Raw genomic sequence first — 22893 nt, 5'->3', positions numbered from 1 at the left:
TGAACAAGGTAGGGAGGGAATTCAAAAAGGTACGCTGAATTCTCTCCTGAAAAAAGCCTGCTTTTAAATTTAAAGTTTATTGCTTTATCTCGACTTTCAGAAAGCTCGCATGAAACTTTCTTGCCTTTGAAAGCTTGATATAAACTCTTGAAGTACTTTGAAACAGAAAATTTAATAGTGAGGCATTTTGAACATGGAATGATGTTTGTGGACGAGTAATTTAAACAGGTACTAATATGAAACGGTGTTGTACTTGAAAGGCTACAATTGGTATACACACACAAACTGGGTAGAATATCACTGGGAGCAATAAAATGTAGGAATACTTCATACTGCTTTCATTGCAAACAATTTTTATGGTATGGCCTGTGAAACAATTGAAATGCAGAGAGCTGGCACATCACTAGATTGATAATTCCTCCTGCTACTTACAACTTACTCTCGGTACAGATGTCCCCAATTCTTTCTTTCTATCACATTATAGTTTCTTGTCTGTTTCAATTTCATGCCTGCCTCAAATGTAGCATTTTTTGAAATTGTGCCTGCAATTTTTTTTTTCCCTCTTTAAAAGTTTACATCAGATGAAATCTAGCTGCTGTTTTTTATCCTAAGGTTTACACTTAAACTTTTAACAAGCTCGTTTTTAAGAACAGTCTTTCCTTGAGAGAGCACTTGGCTGATCCATCAATAATTATGTAGTAATAAAGCAACTGTGTAAAAATGGCACCTACGTGCCGAACAGATTGGTTTGCAGAGCCACTGACAAAGATGAATGTTTATTACATTTTACTACTTTTGGTTCTGCAGATGCAATACAGCTATTTTCTTTTTGACGTAAGCATCATGAAAAGTAATTTCCAATTGTGGAATGTTTATGATAATAAGGATGTATAACTAGGGAGAGCCCAGACTGACTATCAAATACCAGCATGAGTTTGCAATGCTGGTAATTTAGATTAAAATAAACAAAGAACATTTTTTATTTTATTTCTTTGCTTAACAATTCTTTTAAACAATCACTGGGACAGAACAGACAGGGAACCCTACAATGTCATGTAGTTACTCTTCTGAATTAATTGCTATTATATTAATTGTTGATTCCCCCAAATTTGGCAAGCTTCCTCATTCTCCTTGCTGCATCCAAAGATTTCTACTTTTAATTTTACTACAATATGGAGAAAAAAGTAGTGTCTAAAAATAACACGGAAGCCTGAAATTGTTGTTCTTGTTTCCTTTCTTTTTTTTTACATTCCAGTATAATTAAGGCTGTGATTTAGATGACTTTGTATTGTTCAAATCTGTCCTCCTGTTTTGGGCAAAATGTGGAATAACATAGTCTGTAAGTTTTTACGGCCGGTAGATACGCAGTTGGTTTCGGTCAGTCGAGCTGATTGACTGCAGTCACCACTGCAGAGGTGACACCGTCTCTTGGTAGCAGCTGAGAAATACCTTGAAAATTAAACTTTTGTGGATGTAGACACTGGGATCCCTGCCTCCGCAGCCCCTGGCACGGCCTCCTGGTACTCCTTCACTGGCTTTCCCTGCGGTGATGCCGGTGGGTATGGATGCCTTGGCACAGCCGCGCTGGCTGCCTGTCAGAGGTGTCCTAGCTATAAGGTGTTTCCATCAACTTGCAAACCTCTTCTGGGCAAAGGCCAAACGTCACAGGTTCTTTGCTGTCGCTGCCAGAAATAGTGATTTGGCCTTATTTTGGGTCTGTTACGCCCGATTTAGAGTGAGGGGTGCATTTGGTCCTGCTCCCAAAAGGCCCTCGAGTGGCATAGCTCCAGCTTCATCCCCTTGTTCACTGGGAGCGATGGCAAGGTTGAGGTCCACGTGCCTGGTTCATCTCAGCGGGAGGTGAGGAGCTATTCCTGGGGGTGATGGCAGGGTTGAGGTCCACGTGCCTGGTTCATCTCAGCGGGAGGTGAGGAGCTATTCCTGGGGGTGATGGCAGGGTTGAGGTCCATGTGCCTGGTTCATCTCAGTGGGAGGTGAGGAGCTATTCCTGGGGGCGATGGCAGGGTTGAGGTCCATGTGCCTGGTTCGTCTTGGCAGGAGGTGAGGAGCTATTCTGCAGACCAGTTTGCTGCCACAGCCCTGAAGTCTTGTGGCAACTTGTAGCTACGTCAGCAAACGCTTTCAACCCAGATCATTCATTTCAGTTGGCAGTTGTTGACAGTAATGTTCCTTTGCTTGGCTTTATTTTAGCATTTAAAGATTTTTATGTTGATTTTGATGGCATGAAGAGAATGGGAGTGTTTTGTCTGGACTTTAGTATTCTCTGCTTTGTCTTGCTAGTAAGATTCAAAATCTTACTCTTTCAGGAGACAGGGCTTTTGTCTGTGCATGTTGGTAGCTCTTCCCTCATCCATCCCTTCTGTCAGCCCATTATCCTGGGCTTATTTCACTGCACAGTTAATGGTGCTTACGTCTGCTGTGGAAAGAGTTTACCTAGTTAAAACTAACGTAAAGAACCATCCATCCTAGTCTTATCTAAAGAAGTAAAAGAAATAAAGAAATAAAATACAAATAAACATCTGTTCCGTAGGAAAGGATAGTAGGTCTGAATTTGAAATCATGATCTGGTGCGTTGGGTTTCCTTTTGTAATGAAATAGTAAAAAGTTATCCAAAGCTTATTTTCAGGACATACTTTACTGTTTTCGAAGAAATCAATATTGCATTTAATGCTGAATGTGTTTAAATGAATTGGTACATGAAATGCACATCCCTCTCTCCAAATGGGCTGTGGACACGTAGTCATGTTTCTGAGAATTGGTGCCATAATACAGTATGTTATAGTGAACTTAGATTAAGCCTCATGGGAAAGCATCGTTATTCGGTTAATTAAAGAAGAACAACTTTGATACTATGCCATATGCTGTAAAATAAAATGGGTGCATGGCAGAAAGAGCCATGAATCCTTTTAGTGTGTGTGAGACTGAGCCATGATTTGTGACTTTCTTCTTGCCTCTGCAATACCGTGTTAAGTAAGAGGCCTAATGTATTTAAATAAAGAATTAATTACATCTAATGGGATGTGGGACCTTATCTTTTCCAGTGCTCTCTTTGCAAGGTGTTCCCAGTCTACCTGGTTTTCAAGACTTACTAAAATCTTTCCAAACTCATCACTTTGCTCTGCATCTAATCAACATTTAAACAGGGTCTTTTGTGTGCCTGTACCCCGGAGAATGGCAGATTGGTGAGAAACTGTAAAATCAGCAATGCATAACCTAGCTAAAATGACATATTAAGTATAGTCCTGTTACTATATAAACTTTATATACAACAGTCAGATGTTGAGATTAATCAGAATGACAGGTTGTACAAGCATATGGCTGGCCTTTCTGATAGCCATTAGCCTGAAAGGCCGGCTTTGAAACCGGCTCCATTATTTATAGGTGAATCATGCTGCTGGGCTTTGTCGGGAAAAGGTTATTTCTCCAGCTCCACTGAAACCTCCTGTGCACAGAAGTGCCTTTTTCCACCATTCCTGAAGAATAAGACAAATTATTCTCCAGGAACTTCTCCACAACTTTCTTCTTTTGGAAAGTTGTGGTGTCGGAGGGCGTTCCAGCACTGTAATGATGGATCTCAAGCATATGGAGTACACATGCTAATTATGCTGTGCTTATGGTTCAGTCTATCCAAATGCCAAGGCATTGGGGCCTCAGAGCTGCTGGAGGCAAAATGTTAAAATCCTTCACCACTGTCTACTGCACATCTGGGAGAAGGTTCACTGAAGTCCCTAAAACATCTGGGGAGAGGAGGAGGAAGAGGAGGAGATGCACGTCCCCTCAAGAGGTTTGCTGCAGTACTTGTGCTGTCTGCAGCAGGATTGTGCTGCAGTTTGGCCAGTTGACCAAGTGAGCTTGCTGTGCTCCACTGTCACCTGGAGCCACGCAAGCAACGCCTGTACTTTGCAGAGATCCTTATATGCTTCATATAGGTGCCCAAATGGACATAAAAATGCCTTGGTCCCTGGAGCAGGGCTCATGTGAGCTCTGTTTGCGTTCAAAGCAAGACAGAGAAATACTTGACCACTTACCTGTTTCTCAGCCTTTAGGCATGGTCAGAGACAAAAAGCACTTCATCTAACAAGAGACAGCACAACCTCCATGATTTTTATTTAAAAAGATGGTCTGCACTGGCTGCGGCCATCTGTTGCATAATGGACTGATGCTCTTAACACAGATCTGCATTTCTGTAGCTGCTACCTTTTAAGAATTCAAACCCACGTCTCTTATTTCCAGGGTTGTAAACCCCAACTGTTGGTCCTGATCACTGAACCAGAGTCAGGATCTTACGTGTGTGATCTCTCTCTGCTCCACACCTCTGATAGTCCTGGCAGCATAGAGCACTGCCCGGTGTCTGCTCTGAATCCAGCCCCCATCCACTGCAGAGGCTTTCTCCTTTGGGCCAGGCTCCCACCTAACTGCTTTGTTTACAAACCTTTTACTTTTTGTAGGGGAGCTTCTACTCTTGCTGGTTATTCTACTGTAGTAATAATAAATAATAAGAATAATAATAAACTTTTACCTTCTCTTTCCTCTCCCCATCTCTGTAATTCCCTGCTTGCTATTTCTCATTAGCAATGAAGGAAGGAAGAAGCTGGGTAACAAAATGAGAAATTTCTTACCTGATAATTTTCTTTCAGTTAACAGCTTCGCACCATTCAGCCCGCCCGGACAGTGCGGTAAGTGGCCAGGATACAAATTGATTTTTTTTTCTCTAAATAAAGACTCGGGTATAGAATTTAATACACTGTATTGTGGTGTTGTCTTAATAATTGCCTGCTGAAGCATTTCTGTAGTGCAGGTGGCTTCTGGTGGCTGGTGCTGCGCTTGTCGCCAGATCTACCATAGACCAGATCTGAACCTCAAAGGAGGGAGTAGAAGTTAGTCCACCTTTGCTGGGAGAAGGTAAGGGTAATTAGAAGAAAATTGTAAGTGGAAAGTTCAACTCATTCCTCTTTCTCACTCATCTGGGTGAGTTATTTTGCTAGGCTGTTTTTAACCCAGAGCAGCTCTTTGGTCCAGACCACAGTGCTGGGAGCAAGAGGAACACTGCTTCTTGAATGGGAGAGCTGATGTAGGCCAGGTTAACGTGGATGTGAGTCTGTGGCCTTTGGAAGCCCAGTGCTGGCCTGTGTGTCTGTCCTGGAGGTGGGGAGTTGTTGGGTGGGAGTGCAAGGGTGAGTGTGGCAACTCTGGTGGGGCAAGAGATGTGTCGGAGTTAGGCTGGGCTCTGGTTTGCACTCCTTCATGACAGTTCAACCATTTGAACTTCTGCTAAAGGAAGTTTGCTCTAATTTTTGGGCCATCACCTGAGCCAACCTTGAATTTTCAGTGGTGTCCTGGGAAAATAAGTTAGCTTTGCTTTTGAGTTTCAATCAGTCAAATTAGCCTTAAAATATTGTATTGCAAGTCTGCTCAAATTCTTCCTGTGTCTTTGTAGCTTAAAAACTGTGTGTGTATGTGTAGCTGTATACATTTATGATTTTTCCTGGTGGAATAGAAATTGATTCATGATTTAAAAAAATATATAGATAAAAATAATGCAAGCAAAATTCTAGGATTTGCTTTTAAGTTCTCAGTAGTGCAGAGCTCCCCGTCTCATTTTATTTGGTGCAGGGAGGGCGGCATGTTACAGCAGTATATTTGCTTCTCAATAAAACATATGTCCTGCTGGGGTGGCTGAGCGCCAGCCAGGCAAGGATCCTGGGCTTGCAGGGACGGACAGCAGAGCATTTAGTGCCCACAGCAAGACCTGGCTACTTAACCGGCGAGCTGCAGTTGCAGAAATGATGCTTCAGCACTTAAACATTAAGCCAGCTGTTCCCTTTACGGCTGGCTCGGGTGTAAAGTGCTCTTGCTGTTTTACAAGGTGGTCTGGCAGCACGGGGAAAGTGAGCTGGAGACTCATCTGAGCCCGGCTGCCTTTGCCGTCGGCTCTCCAGGGCGTTGTACAGCCCTCGCCCTCTGCAGGAGATACGGCAGCGCTTTGCACTTGCGGGGTTTGGAGAGGGGAACTGATTAAGATGCTGGTCAGTTCTTCTCCCTGGCCTGTCCCTTTATATAAACTGTTACTGTTGGATACCCCTGCAGAGATTTAAAAAAATGCAGAAAATACAGGCCAGAAGGCACCAAAATGAAGTAAGGGTGGGGGAAGGGAAAGGAGAGAAAAGATGCCAAGAACAGCATGAAAGGCAAAGGAGGAAAATACAGCAGGGAATTGGTGATCGGATGGAAAAGAGCAATAAGTAGGGGAAATCTGTCTTTATAGTCTCCATTTTAAAAACTTTTAAGTTTGTAACTACTGAGGCAGGAGGGGGTGAATATGTGGACGAGGGCTGAGATGTGAGTGGGTTGCACCTTAAGCAGGAGCGCGGTGATCGGTCTTGGCGTTGCTAGACACAGAAATCATGAGTTGGAGAAGGCTTGTGTCTGTGCATGGGAGCTCGTACCATTTCTGGGCTTTGGAGCTGAAAAATTTCATTTGTGGTAGCTAATTAGTATGTTTCTGGGTATTTGTCAAGTTGATCATTGATGGTTATTGGTTTCATCAGCAAAAAATAGCTTTTTTCATATTGTTCAGAGCAGCCGTTCTCTAAGCACTTGGTCATGGCAGCAGGGTTGTGAGCTTAAAAAAGAACGATGAGTTGCATCAAGTAGGTTGCATAAAGGATGCTCTTTTTCACTGTTTTCAAAAGGTGTTGGGGGGACATGAACGTTATTCCAGAAGAGGAACATCTGCTGCTGGTTTTGAGGACAGTGTCAAGATGTTCTTCAGTTCAAAAGCTTAACTTTCAGCTGTATTTATTTTGGGAGGTTGAAAGGATTTTTTCTTAAGGGCTTTTTATATTGCTATGTAGTTCAATAAGCACAAGCTTACCTTTTCAAAGAAAAATCTTCAGAATCAGGAAGGCATTGTTTATTGCTGGACTATTTTTGTACTACCTGCTTTAAAAAACATATATTGCAGGGAGGATTTGTGGAAAGAATGGAGTGATTAACTGTTTTTCTGATGGATTAGTGTTTAAGTTAACAAGTTTCTGTGTCTGTTAGACTAGTGGCATAACCTTTAACTGGATATAAAATGTGTGGATGCGGTTTGGTTAGATCCTCCTTGGACTGCGAGGTGAAACAATAGCATTTGTTTCAGTGTGGATGTGCTGCCAGAAAAGCAGTGGGTTTGGTGGTTTGGGTTTTTTTTTAAATTGAAATTTAATTTATGAAAAATGTGTTCAGTATCTAACAAAAATTCTGTGAGAGATGATTGACTGTAGGAAAAGCTTTTCTCATAATTCATTCCCATATATCATTAAGCACACAAATTTGAAATTCTGTTCTTGCAATGGGATAATTGTTCTGCAACTGCCGTACGAAGGCGGCTAATGCGGGAAGGCTGTCGGATGTCAGTCAGCTGCTGTGGGAGAGATGTAGCACCTGGAGCTTGAGTCTCAGTGTGAGGAAATAGAGGTGCAGGCACTTAATAAAGATGGGTTCGTAGTTCTGCACCGGGTTAAGGCCGAATCTTGTACAAAAACCTCCTTCTGCCTACAGCGACGTGGACGAACCTGATGCAGTGACTGCAAACCAGCTGGGGCTGATCCCGGCTCTTGTTCCTCTTTGCTTTGTGAGAAGGTCCTGTTTTCAACAGATAGGAGCGAGGAAAGAGCTAATGAGCTTGTACATCCCTGCTTTTGTACAGGCTTACCTTGCACAGCCACTCTCTCACGCTTGCAATGGTAGGGTATGTAGCAGATATGGTATTTCTTCGGTTTTATTAGATCGTATCTTTTCCCTCTTTGCCCTTCATTTTCACCCTTTTGGGCTTTGACTCTACACTTCTTATAGTCCAAGTGTGAGGAGCCGGCTGGTGGGCGCTTTGCAGTGCCAGGGCTGTGTGTCCTGGTGCTGCCGGGCAGCCTGGCGCCGGCCGGCGATGCCTCCCGCCATCCCTCATCGGGAGGAACGAACGTTTCTGGGAAGAAGGGGCCTCGCTCTGCATGGCGCGGTGTGTTTGCTTTCTCTGAAGGAGCTAGCAGGCTGGAAACTTGGCTTCGGCTGGAGAGGACCCCTTAACCTTGCCTTGGCAGAAGGAAATAATAAAGTGACAGACTTCATTTATCTTTATGCTGTATGTGTGGCCTCGTGTGCTCCGTACGCTGTCAGACCTAAATCCTGGTGTCGAATTGGCACTATGAAGGAGTAGGCTGTAATTTTCAAGGTGGCTTCAGGTACAATAAAATAAAAAAAGTTTTCATTTAAATATGAGCATACACGTCATCCATTTTGTGACCTTATTTTCTCAGTAAGTGCAATTAATTTTGCTCTGTCCTTATGTTCTGTTTTTGTGGTGTACTTTTGTTACGACGGCACACGATGGTATTGCCAAAGGTGACCGGGGGGAACCCGAGCCCTTGGCAGCTGTGGGGTGCGTGCTGTGGGATGGGGGCATGGCGGGGCCAGCTGGGATTGCACAAAGAGGTGCCTTATCCGGAGCAATGGGATTGGCAACAGCTTAAAACTGCCAAGATAACCTGCCAGCCTGCTCCAGAGGCTCCTAGCCCCATATTAATAAAACTCACAGCGTACCCAGCTCATACAGACCCATGGACTCCGCTCACCCCTTGACGCGCAGTAGGTTCATTTGCACACCCATCGATCCTCGTACGCCGCACTTCATGCCGCGCTGCTGCTACTGCAGCATTTTCATGTCCGTTTTTCTTCCCTACCTGATGCTACAGCACTTTGTCTGCCCTGCGCCGCTGCCGCTCCCCTCCCGGTTACCCACGCTGAATGACTGTTCTCTTCACGCCCCTCGGTAAATCAGTTATCTTCCCCTCCAGATGGGTTCTTGTCCCCTCTGATCAGCTAATCAATTATGTTCTGGTGCGGTTGTGCAGTGCCTTTTTTGACGCTAAGCTACCGCCTTCCCTTTGCGCTCCTTGCAGCTCCCAAAGTGGCACCGGCATCGCTCATCAGATTTAGCTGCAAAAGTGTTTCTGCCCTGTCGGGTTCCTCTGACGATCTGCGGGAGCTTTCTGTGGCTCCCGTTGGTTTTAAACCCTCCCTGGAGAGCAACAGTCAATCCCACTATTTCTGATGCCCTGGGCTCAGGTCGTTTGGTTTGTTGCTTAAGGATTTTTGTTAGTGAAAAAGCCTCTCCCAACTATTTTCAGATTTTGTTGTGCTCTAGCCCCCAAGTATTTCTTAAATGCTGGGGGTGCTTAGTGTCTGGTGTTGTGCTGAATAGGTGGAAGGGTTCTTTGTTTAAACTCTTTCGGCTCTTTGACTGCTAAGAAACGGTGTGACGGAGAGTGTATTTGCTGCATGGGACCAGAGCACCAAGTGCCTTCTATTATATCTGCTCTGGAGGATTTCCTCCATTTCTGTCTGTAAGGAAATCCTCTTATCTGGGCAGAGCAATAAATAGTGCTGCCTCCTGTAATAGAAACAGAAAAACACATTCTTCACATGGCTGTTTTTAAAAATGTGGGGTTTAAAATATATCGGCTGGCATGATTCTTCTGTAATAAATCCCCATAATAGTGTGCTATGTATACATTTAATTAGCTGCACAGAGGTAGGGAGAGGGGGAGGTGGTGTGTTAAAAGAGGGTTTAGCGTGCATTTAGTAATGACAAGAACAGTAAATAATGCTACAGGTTTACAAACCTAATCCCCAGTGTCTGATTGTAGCCCTCGCATCTACTGGAGTCGGTTGGAAAGATGTTAAAAGGCTGTAAAGAAAGGGCTTTTGGGGGTTTTCATTTTTAAATATTGGGGGAGCTGGCTGGGTGACTGACGGTTTTAAGTGCCATGAATGTAGCTGATTCGGGACCTTGATGGAAAGCTCTAGAAGTGCTGTCCTCCTCTGCTTGCCACGGAGATGTTAGGTGAGGATGGAGTAGGCTGCTCCTCACTGCCTCGCTCTATGCTCTTTCCGATGGTACTTTCATTTAAGAACTGGATTTGGGGGGGTGCGTGGGTATTTTTAACGCCCAACTTATTTTTTGCCTGTGCCCTGCAGTAAAGTGGTTGTTTTTCTTAACAGAAGAAATCCGCGATGTCTAAGAGCCGTGCCACGTGACGCTACTGCTTTTAAATAAGCTTTTAAGAGGTTGGACCAGATGTTGACCACATCTGTGTTTTTATTTCGTCGAACATTTCATTTCGACCCTTTTATTAAAAGAGAAAATGATCATTTAGAAATTGTTTTGAAAAGTTTAGCAGCTGGGAAGATCTTTCTGGTATATAAAAAAGCGAGGGGTTTACTTTCCGTGCCCTGGAGTGAGCCGTATAACATCGAGCAGACGGATATTTATGGCTGGTAGGGTCTACTCCTGTTGGAAACGATTGCCGTGGAAATTTTCAGCTCAAAATGGATGTATTCTGTTTTGAATTGGCATTCCGTAACAAAACACGTATTTTTTTTCTCAGTGAAAGCGTTAAACTAGGGATTTGAAGGCACCTTCTCTTCTGAAAAGCCCCTTGCATTTAATGACTGCCTATCGCCTTGGCAGGAAAAAGGACGACTTGCAGGCAGAGGGATATCCTGCAATTACTCCCTCTACTGCCGTTATGGGGTCTAAGAAATGCTTATTACGTATAACTTGCTTCTGGATTCTTCTCTGCAATTTACCAGTTGGAGAATGAGTTTTCCGTCCCCGTTGCTAATTGATCCAATAAGAAAAACTGGCACCTAATTCAGTAACAAGTTATATTTAAAATGACACGGGAAATTGTTCATGGTGCCTGAAATTACATCATGTTCAGTCTAGCATATTAGGGCTGTATAAGGGAACAGATACCTACCGTACTGTGACATATTAAATTTTAAACCTCTGATACAAAAATATAGCAGGGTATAGAAGGAGCGAGGTGTTTAATGATGAATAAAAGCAGCGGCAGCTTCATTTCAATGGGATATTTTTAGTGTTCTTAAGATGCTGTGGCAGTTTTTACAACAGATAATTTTGGGATGTGATTTTATGTAAAGTCAAGCAGTGACTTGAGTAGTTCCGTCACCACTTCCAAATTTTGATTTTCTAGCCTGCGATTTTCAGAACTTAATGATTTTTGAGGTTGGCTCCCTTTTTCTTTGTCCCTAATTCCAAGCCTGTGTAGATAGCTGACAGTTTATCTGGTGCAATGAATATGGAAAAAAAAAAGAATCCTTTATTCGCTCAGATCAACCAAATTGAAAGTTGGGGTTTTTTCCCCCAAAACCTTGAGGAAACAGAAGGTAGATAACACAAAGAAGGGGGAGGCCATCCCCCCTTTTGTCCTACAACTTGGTGGTTAAAGCAATTACCCAGAATATGGGAGATCCAGTTCGAGTCCCATTTCTGCACAAACTCCTTCCGACCTAGGAGACGGGTTATTCTGGCCTGGGCACACTCTTGCACTCTGCAGTCGAGCTATTCTGTTTTGTGTAATGAAACATTTCTTGGATCCAGGTAGACAATCTCCTGGGAAGGCATCTCAGACACTAGACTACAGTATTTACTACTTTCCTTGGTGAATATTTAAGCATTTTGGTCACTGGAAATTTGTATCTTGGTTCCAGCAGGAGAGACGTGTAGTGCTGTTTTGCAGTATACCCTGGACTCCCGTGGGTGACGTGGCATACAGTGATTCCTCTCTGTGCTTTGCATGATTACGGTTTGCTAAAAAAATTCCAGTGAGTTATATTAAAGAGGCAGCAAACCACCGGGATGTATTTTGTCACCTTGCTGTTCCTCTCCAGCCTCGAGCCAGAGCGTGCTTTGCCATGTCCTTGGGTCACATCCCTGCCTGCCTGGTAGCGGGGTGCCTGCACAAGGAGCTGGTGGCCCTGGTGCAGAAAGTTCTGCTCTTACTGCACTATATAGAGATCAGACCAGAAGAAAAGCATACGTACTGAACAATTATATAGTTATTATAAAATCTTTCACACTTTTAAAGTATTTTTGAGGAAAAAGGTTGTAAAGTAAATCTGGTGCCTGGGGCTGAAGTACAGTTAATTTCTAAATGTAAGGGCAATGAGAAATGTTCCTTAAGGCCTTTTCATTCATATTAGCATCAGATTACTGAATTGGTAAAGATGTTACTTTTATGAGACAATCTCAGAAGAAAATCAAGATGCAATATTATGCAGCTCCCTGCAAGAGGACATTTGCTTTGGGATGAAACCCGTTTTGCATATGACTTGGTATGGAAAGAGTTTAAAACTTTCTGTTGGTTGTTTAAGGTGGATTTTGAAAAGACGTTTGTAAGCACTTGGTGTCTGATACCAGTAAATGTCTGTTGAGTTGAGCAGCCAGATCCTTTGCACCGCCTCAAGAAGCACAGCCTTTTTTCCTAACTAGTTGTTTTGGTTGGATTCCTGACCCTGTGATTTCATGTACTTCAGGCAATTGGTTTAAAGGCCTGAGTTTTGTCAAGCAGAGCATCGTCCGTATCTTCTGGGAATGCTCATAATTCCTACCTTTGCTTGTCTTCACCATTTGGTGCTCCTCAAGCCTCGAGGCTCCGCGTTGCTGTAACCTGCCATTGGATCAAAATGCTGCAGCTGCCTTCCCCTCCACTGGTCCTCCACGCTGCTCAGGAGCTCTGCTCCGCGAGAAAGCCCCAGGCTGGCGAATCAAACCATTCTTCAAAGGTCTTGGTTTGTGGGGAGGCACATCCCCAGGACTGGGGAGCAGGAACCGTGAAGATGCCAAGCTCTTCTGCACCGTTTCAGTTTTAATTCGTTATTGCAGATTGTTGAAACTTAATTTGTTTTTTTTTTTCTGCAAGTAAACTGGTTAGGTCATCCCTTGTCTAGTCTTGATTAGATGTAATGGAGATGACCAAGAAGATTGCTTCATTCCCCAGCATAAGTCTTTGTTGAATAATTTATTTTCTTCTCTACGTGGACTACATTAATAGTGTAATACTACTGTACATTAATGTGATGTGGAAAATCAGGTTTTGCTGCTGTACATTGTGCCAGTCCCAAATTAGGCCTCAGTTCTGTGCTGTTACGCTTTTTAATGGATAGAATATTAAAAAATGTGTTTTCAGAAGAAGTCTTAATAAATACAAAGCTAGAAAAATTACAGTGAAATTGTAATTACAGAAAGTCATTACTGTTTAACATTTCTCTAGACCCTTCCATAGCTTTTAAAAGTTATTTTAAAATTTGGGAATGTTTTAATAACTCCCATTTTACAGATAGAAAAACTAATACACATCTTTTTACAGAACTGGTATGAGGTAAGTGCTTCAAATGATGATAGATCAGAATCAAGAAGAAAGCCATGGTATGACTGTCGGCATGATGTGTTATTCACTGGTCCATGCTGCTTCCCTGAAATCAGAAAATATTTTCTAAGTCGTCATTTACAGATGAATCATTGACCTATAGGCTCTGACAGAGAAATTCATGTTGTGATGAAAGAAAAATGGTCATCTTCCTAAAATGGTTTCCCCAGCTTCCTGGTGAACATTTGTGGCTGTAAATTAAAATGGAAAAAAAAAAAAAGGCAACTGGAAGCGTTCGGCAGATTTTTAGTATTGAGGAGGACCGTACCAGTTCCTGAATTTTAAATGAATTCAATGTGGTGAATTTGTGCGTGCATGTACCCCCATATCGAAAATACTCAGCAACGCCTTAAACCTCCTGGATGAACACGGAAGGATGCAAATCTCTGAAGGACGATTGTTAAGTATTACTTTACCGTAGAATGTGAATTGTGATTGATTTTGAACAAACATCCGCCTAATTAAAATGTGTTCTTTTCTGTAGGTGAGAATACAGGAGATGGTGAATTAGACCTGAGTGGGATCGACGACAGTGAAATAGATCGGGTAAGGTGCCCTCTTATCCTGGGTGTCTCTGCATTTGGGTATCTGAGAAAGAAAAATGGTTCTTACCTGGTTTGTCCTCTCCCCTCACTGCCTCTTCGCTCTGATCTATAGAGAGGTTCAAGTGATTTCAGTGATCTGAGATCAAAACTAATGTTCACACAAGCCTGTGAATTTGGTGTTCCTTGCCCAAGTTATATATATATATATATGAGACTGCTGGTGCTGCTCGCTCTTACCGTGCTGGAATAATTATGTTTTAGAATGTCTTTTATTCTGAAGAAGGACTTTTAAAAGTTTGGTGGAGCTCTAAATTCATTATTTAGTTAAGATATATTCAACATAGGAGGCTGCCATGGAAACCAAACTGTAAACCCAGCGTATACAGCTTCTGTGTTCTTTCAAAGATTTCTGTAACATTTCCTGGATTTATTATTATTTGTGTGGCAGTGGAAGATACCCTTTACGATATAGCCTGAATATGACAGACAGACAGTTGTGGAAGACGGCTTGTTGAAGGCCATGCAGCAGGTCAACACTTGAACACGCCACAGAGTCCGGCTCTCCTGACTCTGAGCCCGATGCCCTCTCGAGCTGCCACGCTGGTTTAAAGAGTAATTTGGACAGATAACACCAATGCTAAAAATGCCTTTTGGGGTACAAAATCATTGAGAGCGATGAGGTTGCATAGGGATTACTGATCTGCAGAATGTCGTTGGCGATGGATGAAGGAGCAGGAAAATGTTCAGTTTGACTTCAGCCGTGAAGCGGGTTTTGCTAGGCTGGGCGTTAGGAGAGGTCTTGTGAGTCGAGCAGACGTGGTATGGAGGGAGCGGGGAGGCTGAAGATTTTCAGTGTAGCAGGTCCGTAATTTAAACAAACGCGGGGGAAGAACAAGCACATTTTCTCCTCCTCCTAGGATCTGTGATGAGGTCATAACTCTGCTTTTATGACCTCATGTTCATTTCCATGGCAATAGACTGTAATGTAAGCTCAGGATTATGAACTCTCTAAAATCATAAGAAGGATGAATAACTGAGCTAGGAGGAAGCGAGTTTTACTATTACGGCTTACCTTTGATAGAAGCAGATGAAAGAGTGAAAATATTGGTCTGATAAACCAGGACTTGCACAGCTGTTTGCTCCTCTCGTTCGCCCTCCGAGGAAGGACTCCTCCCTGCATTAGTTTCATTTGACTGGAGTTATTTTTCTCATAAAATCCTATATGTACATTTTACTTGGAGAAAATCTCGAATGCACAAACCCGTAAGATGGAGAAATCTCAGATTGTTTTTCTTGCACTTAAACATCGTTTTACAAGTCTTGGGTCCGCTGCTTAAAAATAAAGTGTCTTGTTCATGAAGGATGAACCAATTTGTCTTCTCCGTTCTGCAGAAGTTCGTCACTCCCTAACAGCATTGGCTGTAGAGAACTTCTGTTTCATGGGCAGTTGCTAAATACTGGGTTTATTTTTACATTTAAGTAATCAAAGAGGAGATCTATCTACCAACCTGCCGGCCTGCCTGCTACCTACCTGTTTATTTATTTCTGTAATTCATCTGAATGGTTCTAGATGTGTTTTACAGCTCCACACCTACTAATGATGTTACCGAGACTAAGTAGAGTTAACTGAAAAAAGCCTAGATGTGGTTACTGAACCCAGCTCTCCAAAATCTAGAGGACTAAAACTCCCGCAATCTAAGCTGGTATCATTCACACAGATGTGGCCGTTGAACTAATAATCTCAGTAACTGTGCCTAAACCTTCACAGAAACCTACCCAGAAGACACGTGTTTCTGTTTTGGTAGCGCAGGGCAATGGTTCCCATACTGGTTTGAATTACAGACCACCATCAACACACAGAATTACTTGCAGACGACCATGTTGTCATGATACCCTCTTGTATCATCTGAAAAAGATCATAAACCCAGGATCATTTTAGGTTAATTACAGACCACGTACAATGAGTCCTGGATGGTTTTTGGTCACCCCATCATAGTTTGGAAACCAAGCACTGTTTTTGAAAACATGTTGTTTTTTGCCAGCTTTAGAAGTTACTAGAAATGCTCGCTGATTGTCACATCTCAGTCATATTTTCTTTTATTAATGTATTTTTAAAAACAGAACATGAATTGACCTTGGCAGTGGTTTTTCAATTCAGTTTTGCTCTGTGGTTTTCAAGTTGATTTCTGAAAGTAGATAAACTTGTTTTGTCTTTTAGTATATACTTAACGAAACAGAAGCTCAGATAAAAGCAGAGCTGTGGATGAAAGAAAATGCAGATTATTTGAAGGAACAAAAAGGTAAGGTATATAGGACTGAAATTCTCCTTTTGGCCAGTGTTGCTGAAATATGCAGTCTGTGTAATCTTCATGCTGGTTACCCTTTTGTCATCTTTCAGAAAAGGAAGCAAGAATAGCAAAAGAGAAAGAACTTGGGATTTATAAGGAACACAAGGTATTAAACTGTGTGCTAATTGTGTCTGTCTGAAAATGTCCTGGAAATTCCTTACATTTGCTGATCAGCTCCGTGTAGGATGTATGGGCATAATGGTACAGGTCACCACTAAACGAGCAAAAGCTATTGTATCTCTACCTGTTATTGAAATACAAGGCTATAATTTTTCAGGTGGTGAGTAAAACACTTTCTTGCCCAAACTTTTATTTTAAATTACTATTGTGAGAAAATTCTGTGCATGGCAAAGTCAGAGCTAGCTCTTTGCATTTATAATTGCTGTCCTAATTGCTTGCTTATTTAAATACAGGTCTTAAGACATGCCTAATTTTTTTTTAACGTGTGCATGGGGAATTTGTTTGTACTTGCCATAACTTCAGTAGCTTTCTTTGCTCTTGCAATAATGATTTCTTTACGAAGAACTGAACAGATCCTTGTTACAGTCACTTGAAGGAATATTTTGTTCTACCTTTCATAAAGGATGCAACAGTTATGTTAACAAATGGCATGTCCTGTCTCCATGTTTAGCAGTTTAAAGCAGCCTAATTGGCCATATATTCACGATTTACGGCATTAGTATTTTGTGTAATTGAGCAAGTGACAAGTCAAATCTTCCACATGCAACTAAAATCCATGTTAGTTTTTAGTGTGTATATCCTCTATCTTTTTTTCCAACTAATGCGAAAGACAGAGTTTCCTACTTCCCCTAGGTATTTCAACAATAAAAACAAAACCAGACAATGAAACACTGTTCTATGCTTCAGAGTTTCTCATTCATCCTGCACTTACGGAGACGTGGCAGTCTACCAGCAATTTTCAAAATTGTATAACTCGTTGGCACCGCCAAGTAGCCCAAACACCCACCTTTTTGTTCGGACAACACAGGAGTTTTTCTCTAACTCTGTATTGTTTCTGACAGCTCGAGTAGAACTTGATTAATATAGTGCTTTCCAATTTCAAGGTAGCACTTGACCCATGTAGGTAAACAGAGGGGCTATTATCCATTAAAAAATAAATCTCCTGCAGCGCTTGGTGTTAAAACCTTCCTTTGAAAGGGAAAATGCCAAATGAGAAACAGAGGTTCTTTCTTTTTCCATACCTACCCAGGCATTGGACATGGCTAGAAATGTTCTCCGGTGTCATTTCTCTTTGTCTGGCTCTGCGCAGCATCAGCCTCCGCAGCACAACGCTGGGCTTGGGCTGGCAGCGTTTGCCTGGGAAGGGCAGTTGCAGGTGACATTGCCGCTGCGCTCGTGGGTCTGCAGCCTCCTGCTTCCTATCCGTCGGCATTAATGCCAGTCCCCGCTTAGAAAGCTGCTGCTAGTATTCTTGGCCTTTTTCAGTGTGGAGGAGGAGTTGGGTAGATGCTCTCCCACGCCGCGTTTGAACTTGATATAAAATACCGTTGCAGTTTCGATATGGAGTTGTCAGTGCTTAGGGGAGTCGTGACCCAGCTTGACTCTAACTTCAAAGGCAATTTTAGCAGGGGAATTTCTTTATTTCCATGCTGGGCTATGCTATCAGGGTCCCTGTTCCTGTAACAGGAGTTGACTCCCTTTTTTTTTTTCCATGCGTGAGAAATGGCCCATGTTTCTTCTCTGGCAGCATTACAAATACTAAGTAAAAAATTTGTAATAAACTGTGTGGGCATTTGGCAAAAAGTGAACACTTGCCTCTCGGAGGGAAGAGACCCCTCGCTCAGAGGGAGCGCTGGCTTAGCCCGGCCGCATCGCCTGCATCCCCGCATCAGCAGCACCTGAGCCAGGACTGCTGAGCTGCAGCTCGCCCTTCTGCTTCACGGAAACTTTGTTTGTATCTACATCACTAATTTTATATTTTAATTAAGCCAAAGAAATCTGCAAAGAAGCGGGAGCCAATTCAAGCCAGCACAGCAGGAGAGGCAATTGAAAAGATGTTAGAACAGAAGAAAATCTCAAGTAAAATTAATTATAATGTGCTAAGGGACCTGAACAGCAAAGGAAGTAACACACCAAAGAAAGAGGATGACAGCACTGATGACAGCACCAACACCAAGAAGCTGTCAAGAAGAAAATCTATTGCCAGTAGGAATATAGCCAACCCTGTAAACAGTGTGGGAAAAAGGTACTGCAATTGTTCATTTATATCTCTGTCTGTGAGACTGTCTATGTATCTTTCTGAGCCAGACAATGTAGGGACTGAAACATTTGTTTGAGGCTAAAATAATGTTGGAGCTCTGTTTTTATTTATTTTGCCTGCAGTGTCATGGCGGCACCTTATTTATAGTTCACATATCAGAGGTCTGCTTTGGTGCGAGTTAATCATCCTGAAGCCAAAAAAAAAAAATCAATGGAAGTTCATAAACGTGAATCTTTCGGCCGGGGACACCTTTTCTTCATATACTCCTGACATTTGCTGTCCTTCCTTTCGAAGTTGTCTGTATCAGCTGACATGACACTAAATGTTTGAAAGCTTTGGCTTTTTGCTTGACTTGAAAAATACAGTTCCCATCTGTTTTGAGAGCTAACTGTTTTGATTAGCTTTTATTTTAGTTTTATTCCAAACTTTTGTTGTTAATTGATGACACAAATATAGAGCTTTACAGTAAATATGCTTGTTGGTTTCCTGGTCTGCATTTGGAAATGTTTTATAGTGTGATGAAAGCTACTATTTTAATGAGTAAAATATTCGACTTGCCGGGCAGATTTGTAGTGTGCTGTAAAGTGTATGAGGAGATTGATGTGTCCTATCTGCAATACTCAACTATTTTATTTGTCTTCAGTTTATGAAATCATGTCAGATGATCATTTGAATCGTGCCTATGTATAGTAATTTCTTGCTTAGATGCTATACGTTTATTTACTGCCTAAAATACACAGTTTTTTGCTTCCAGAAGTATAGGCCTGATGCCACAAGGAAATTTAGGTGTTTAATTCTGAAATGTAAGACGGTGTCTTTGCTCCATAGTTCAGATTTAGGTGTGTGTTGCAGCTGAGAGTGGGTAAAGGGCCAGGGAGGGTGGGAGGGCGGCGAGAAATCATCTATTCGTACAAAAACGGGAGACATAGGATACTTGAAAACATGAAGCTGGGAGAGTTAGTAAGTGCATGTCCCTCAGAAACTAAACAAAATGAGGATGACTAGACCTAAACCCCTTATTTTGACTTCCTTTGGCGGTGAGGCCAGAGGCGCGGTCTTCAGTTTTGGCTGAGAAGCCAAATGCCAAAGCCAAAGGTTTGCTTCCCAGCCAAAATTGAAGACCGCGCCTCCGGCCTCACTGTCACTGGGATACAGGATTTTGCAGTGTACCAAGCGTCTTTTCTTTCTTTGCTGTACCTTCTTTATTCTGTATTTTAGCAAGATGGCTTCATCCTCGTTCAACTTCTCACTCTTAATATCAACAGCTTTGCTTTCCAGTTCTTGGCTCACTGTGGATTTCAGTCTCCTCTATAAGTTGCTACTTGAGGTGATGTCTAATGACCCAAGCACATAAGTTTTCCACTAGTGAAGGAAAGTGAAGATGCATTGAGGATTAACTAACAGCATTTAGCCTATGCTTTATTTGGATTTAACAGGTATTAATGAGTCATATTTCTGGTATTTCTAGTAAAATATGGCCGATTCAGTTGTCTGAAATGCAATGCTGCAGTGGGAAGTAGGGGCTGGGCAGGATCCCGGTTGCATTTTGGAGCTCAGCCGTAACATCCACGCTCGAGCTGCTTCACCACGTCTGAACCTTGACACTTCTGAGGTTTGCAGAAATGTTGGGCGCTTGGAGCTCCTGTTGAAGTCAGCATGTTAAACTCTTAACAGGTGTTAATCTCTTTGGAAAATCATGCCATAAATATTTAATTTAACAGTGGTGCAACTTGAAAAGGTTTCTAAATAAATACAAATCAGTATTTTCCAAAAGCAGCTAATAAAACATGTTTATTTTTCCTCTTGAGAACTTAAAGTACGTCCTTAAGATGCATAACAGAGTTTCCTGGTGATGATTAGCAGATCTCGGATACAATGAATTTTGCAGCAGAACACTTCAGGGGAGATTGGGGATACATGCAGATACGTGAGTTAAGGAGATTTTGCACTCCAGAAGCAGGCAGTGTTCTTGCTCAAATAATATCAAGGACTTGGCAAACCATTAGTTGGACTTTTTTTTCCTTACAATTAAAGATTTATGACATACTTTTGATCTTTTTGCTAGTAGTCTAAATGCCATGCCTTTTAAATGGCATGCATAAATTTCTGTGTTCTGCATTGTTCTTATATGCCATGCATTCATTGCCTTTGTTCAGCATTGTTCCTCTGAGAGGTGAATGGCTAAATACTTTCCCAGTGATACAAAAATCATGGTAATTTATATGCAATTAATAATAGTAAAACCCCTGAACATTGCTCATTAGAAAATGAATGAAGCACATAACGTATCTTTATCCAGGAGGCATTTGCAGAGATCTTGCTAACCATTTTGGTTTGTAGTGATTTACAGTCCTGTGTGTTTATCTTTATATGTCTTAAATTAGTAAGCTGCATTTGACTGCAGTAGCACCTTGCATAACCGTGCTTTGATCTGGTCCTTTAGTTCATCTGAGTTACAGTCAGATTTTAAAGAGCTACTGATTTAGTCCTGATCCCAATTAGAAGGTACCAGTACCAAGTTACAGGGAGCTTTACAGGCTAGGAAAAGAATACTTGTTCTTGGTGATTAAAGCAGCACTTTTGTAAAGGTATAAAATTAGGAAAGCAGATTTTTTTTTTTTTTTTAAATAAATAAATATCTTTATTGCTTTCCTTTTGCAAGCCAAGATTTTGCATACCTCACCAGGTTGGACAGATGATGCAGCCAAGTTTGTCACGTGTCTTAGAAATCATCTTCATATACAGTATGTGGCACCCTGGAAATAGGAAGTTGATCTTCATCTCCATCTTTCTAATTGCCCCTTGCTATAAAATACCCTGTGCTGTTATTTCCACATAGAGGACTCCAGATTATCTCTAAAAAATGGTTAACCCAGCCAGAGATGGTGCAATCTCTGGGCGGTTTTTCTTTTTTTAATATGACTTAAAGTAGCAGTTACAGTGTTAATCAGTTAAAATATTGGAAAAGCTTTTGTTTACTGATGTAATAATAACAAGCAAATTTGACAGTTTTGTAAAAAGTTGTTGATTTGCAAAAAGTTTATAAAGAGCTGGAATGCTAAGCATGGTCCCAGGAGCGTGCTTAAAGTGGATATTCTTTCAGTTGGTGGCCCTTTTAATATAGTTTTGTTGCTACTATAATCACTTAATATTTACTTGGATTCCAAAGTTTATCTGCATGTTATTTCATAAAAAATCCTGATTTTGAAATCTTGGAAATGTTTGGTGTTTTCTGAAATTTTGTTAGGAAGGTACTTTCAAAGAATTCTTCCAAAAATCATGCAGATTTCTCCTTTTTAGATGAGTAGACATTATATACATCAATATTTTCAGAAGCAAACTGGATTTTTGAACAGGTTTCTTTTCTGTGAATGCTGTGCAACTTTTTGAGTTTTAGAAAAAGGCATGCTTTTCTCAGACACATCTCCCAGAATTATACCGGGGTTTTACTTATTGTATCTGTCAAGATGGTAGAAGACTGGTAATGGCAATGTAAGTAATTTCAGGAATTTTTATGTTGTTTAAATGTATTTCATTACATTTCTTAATGCATTTTTGTTCCAGTGGGTACCACAATTGGTGCTTCATACGCAAAAGCTGTTTCATTCTCGGTGTGTTAGAGATGTGGCACGGTGGATGTTACTTGCCATAATAGATGTTGCAACTTTAATTTCAATTACCAGTTGCACAGTTTATCTTCACTAATGTCTTCTGTGCATATGAAGCATAAGAATAATATGTTGAACTCCTAGAAAAGAACAATTGCCACTTTGTCGTGGTTTAATCCCAGTCAGCAACTGAGCACCACCCAGCTGCTCGCTCACTCCCCCCTAAAGCAAAAGCCGCACACACAAGCAAAGCAAAACAAGGAATTCATTCACGCCTTCCCACCGGCAGGCAGGTGTTCAGCCATCTCCAGGAAAGCAGGGCCCATCATGTGTAATGGTTACTTGGGAAGACAAACGCCATCACTTCGAACATCCCCACCCTTCTTTTTCTTCCCCCAGCTTTATATGCTGAGCATGACGTCATATGGTCTGGAATATCCCTTTGGTCAGCTGGGGTCAGCTGTCCCGACTGTGTCCCCTCCCAACTTCTTGTGCACCCCCAGCCTACTTGCTGGTGGGGTGGTGTGAGAAGCAGAAAAGGCCTTGACTCTGTGTAAGCACTGCTCAGCACTAACAAAAACATCCCTAAAAAAAAAAAAAAAAAAAAAAAAAAAAAGAAAATTAACTCTATCCCAGCTGAAACCAAAACTTTGAGCTACTTAACATCTGAACTCCAGTTAGAGCTGTGCCATGTGCTGGAGCTCTTCAAGTCCAATAAAGAGGAGTTTCAGGTCTGGAAGCTTTTGGTTAGAAGCTTAATAATTTACTTTATATTTACTTGAGCTGAATCTTACCACATTACTTGTGAAGTGAAATGTGTTGTACCAAGAAAATGTGGGAACAAGAAAGCTTTCAAGTCACTACTTTTTAAAAATT

At 41.7% G+C, this 22893-nt stretch overlaps 1 protein-coding gene across 1 annotated transcript in view; it reads left to right on the top strand.

Moving 5' to 3' along the window:
• Positions 1–22893, top strand: part of BRF1 (BRF1, RNA polymerase III transcription initiation factor 90 kDa subunit) — a 174305-nt gene that overhangs the window by 111044 nt on the left and 40368 nt on the right. The window contains exons 12-15 of the mRNA XM_009332719.1: positions 13780–13841; positions 16059–16140; positions 16239–16294; positions 18138–18394. Of these exons, the coding sequence (XP_009330994.1) occupies positions 13780–13841; positions 16059–16140; positions 16239–16294; positions 18138–18394 (457 nt within the window). The remainder of the gene's footprint in view (positions 1–13779; positions 13842–16058; positions 16141–16238; positions 16295–18137; positions 18395–22893) is intronic.

The sequence above is a fragment of the Pygoscelis adeliae genome, unplaced genomic scaffold (genome assembly GCF_000699105.1).
Source record: "Pygoscelis adeliae isolate BGI_AS28 unplaced genomic scaffold, ASM69910v1 Scaffold179, whole genome shotgun sequence".
Classification (NCBI taxonomy): Eukaryota; Metazoa; Chordata; class Aves; order Sphenisciformes; family Spheniscidae; genus Pygoscelis; species Pygoscelis adeliae.
The sequence above is the reverse complement of the archived record's forward strand: the minus strand, read 5'-3'. Positions and strand labels throughout refer to the sequence as shown.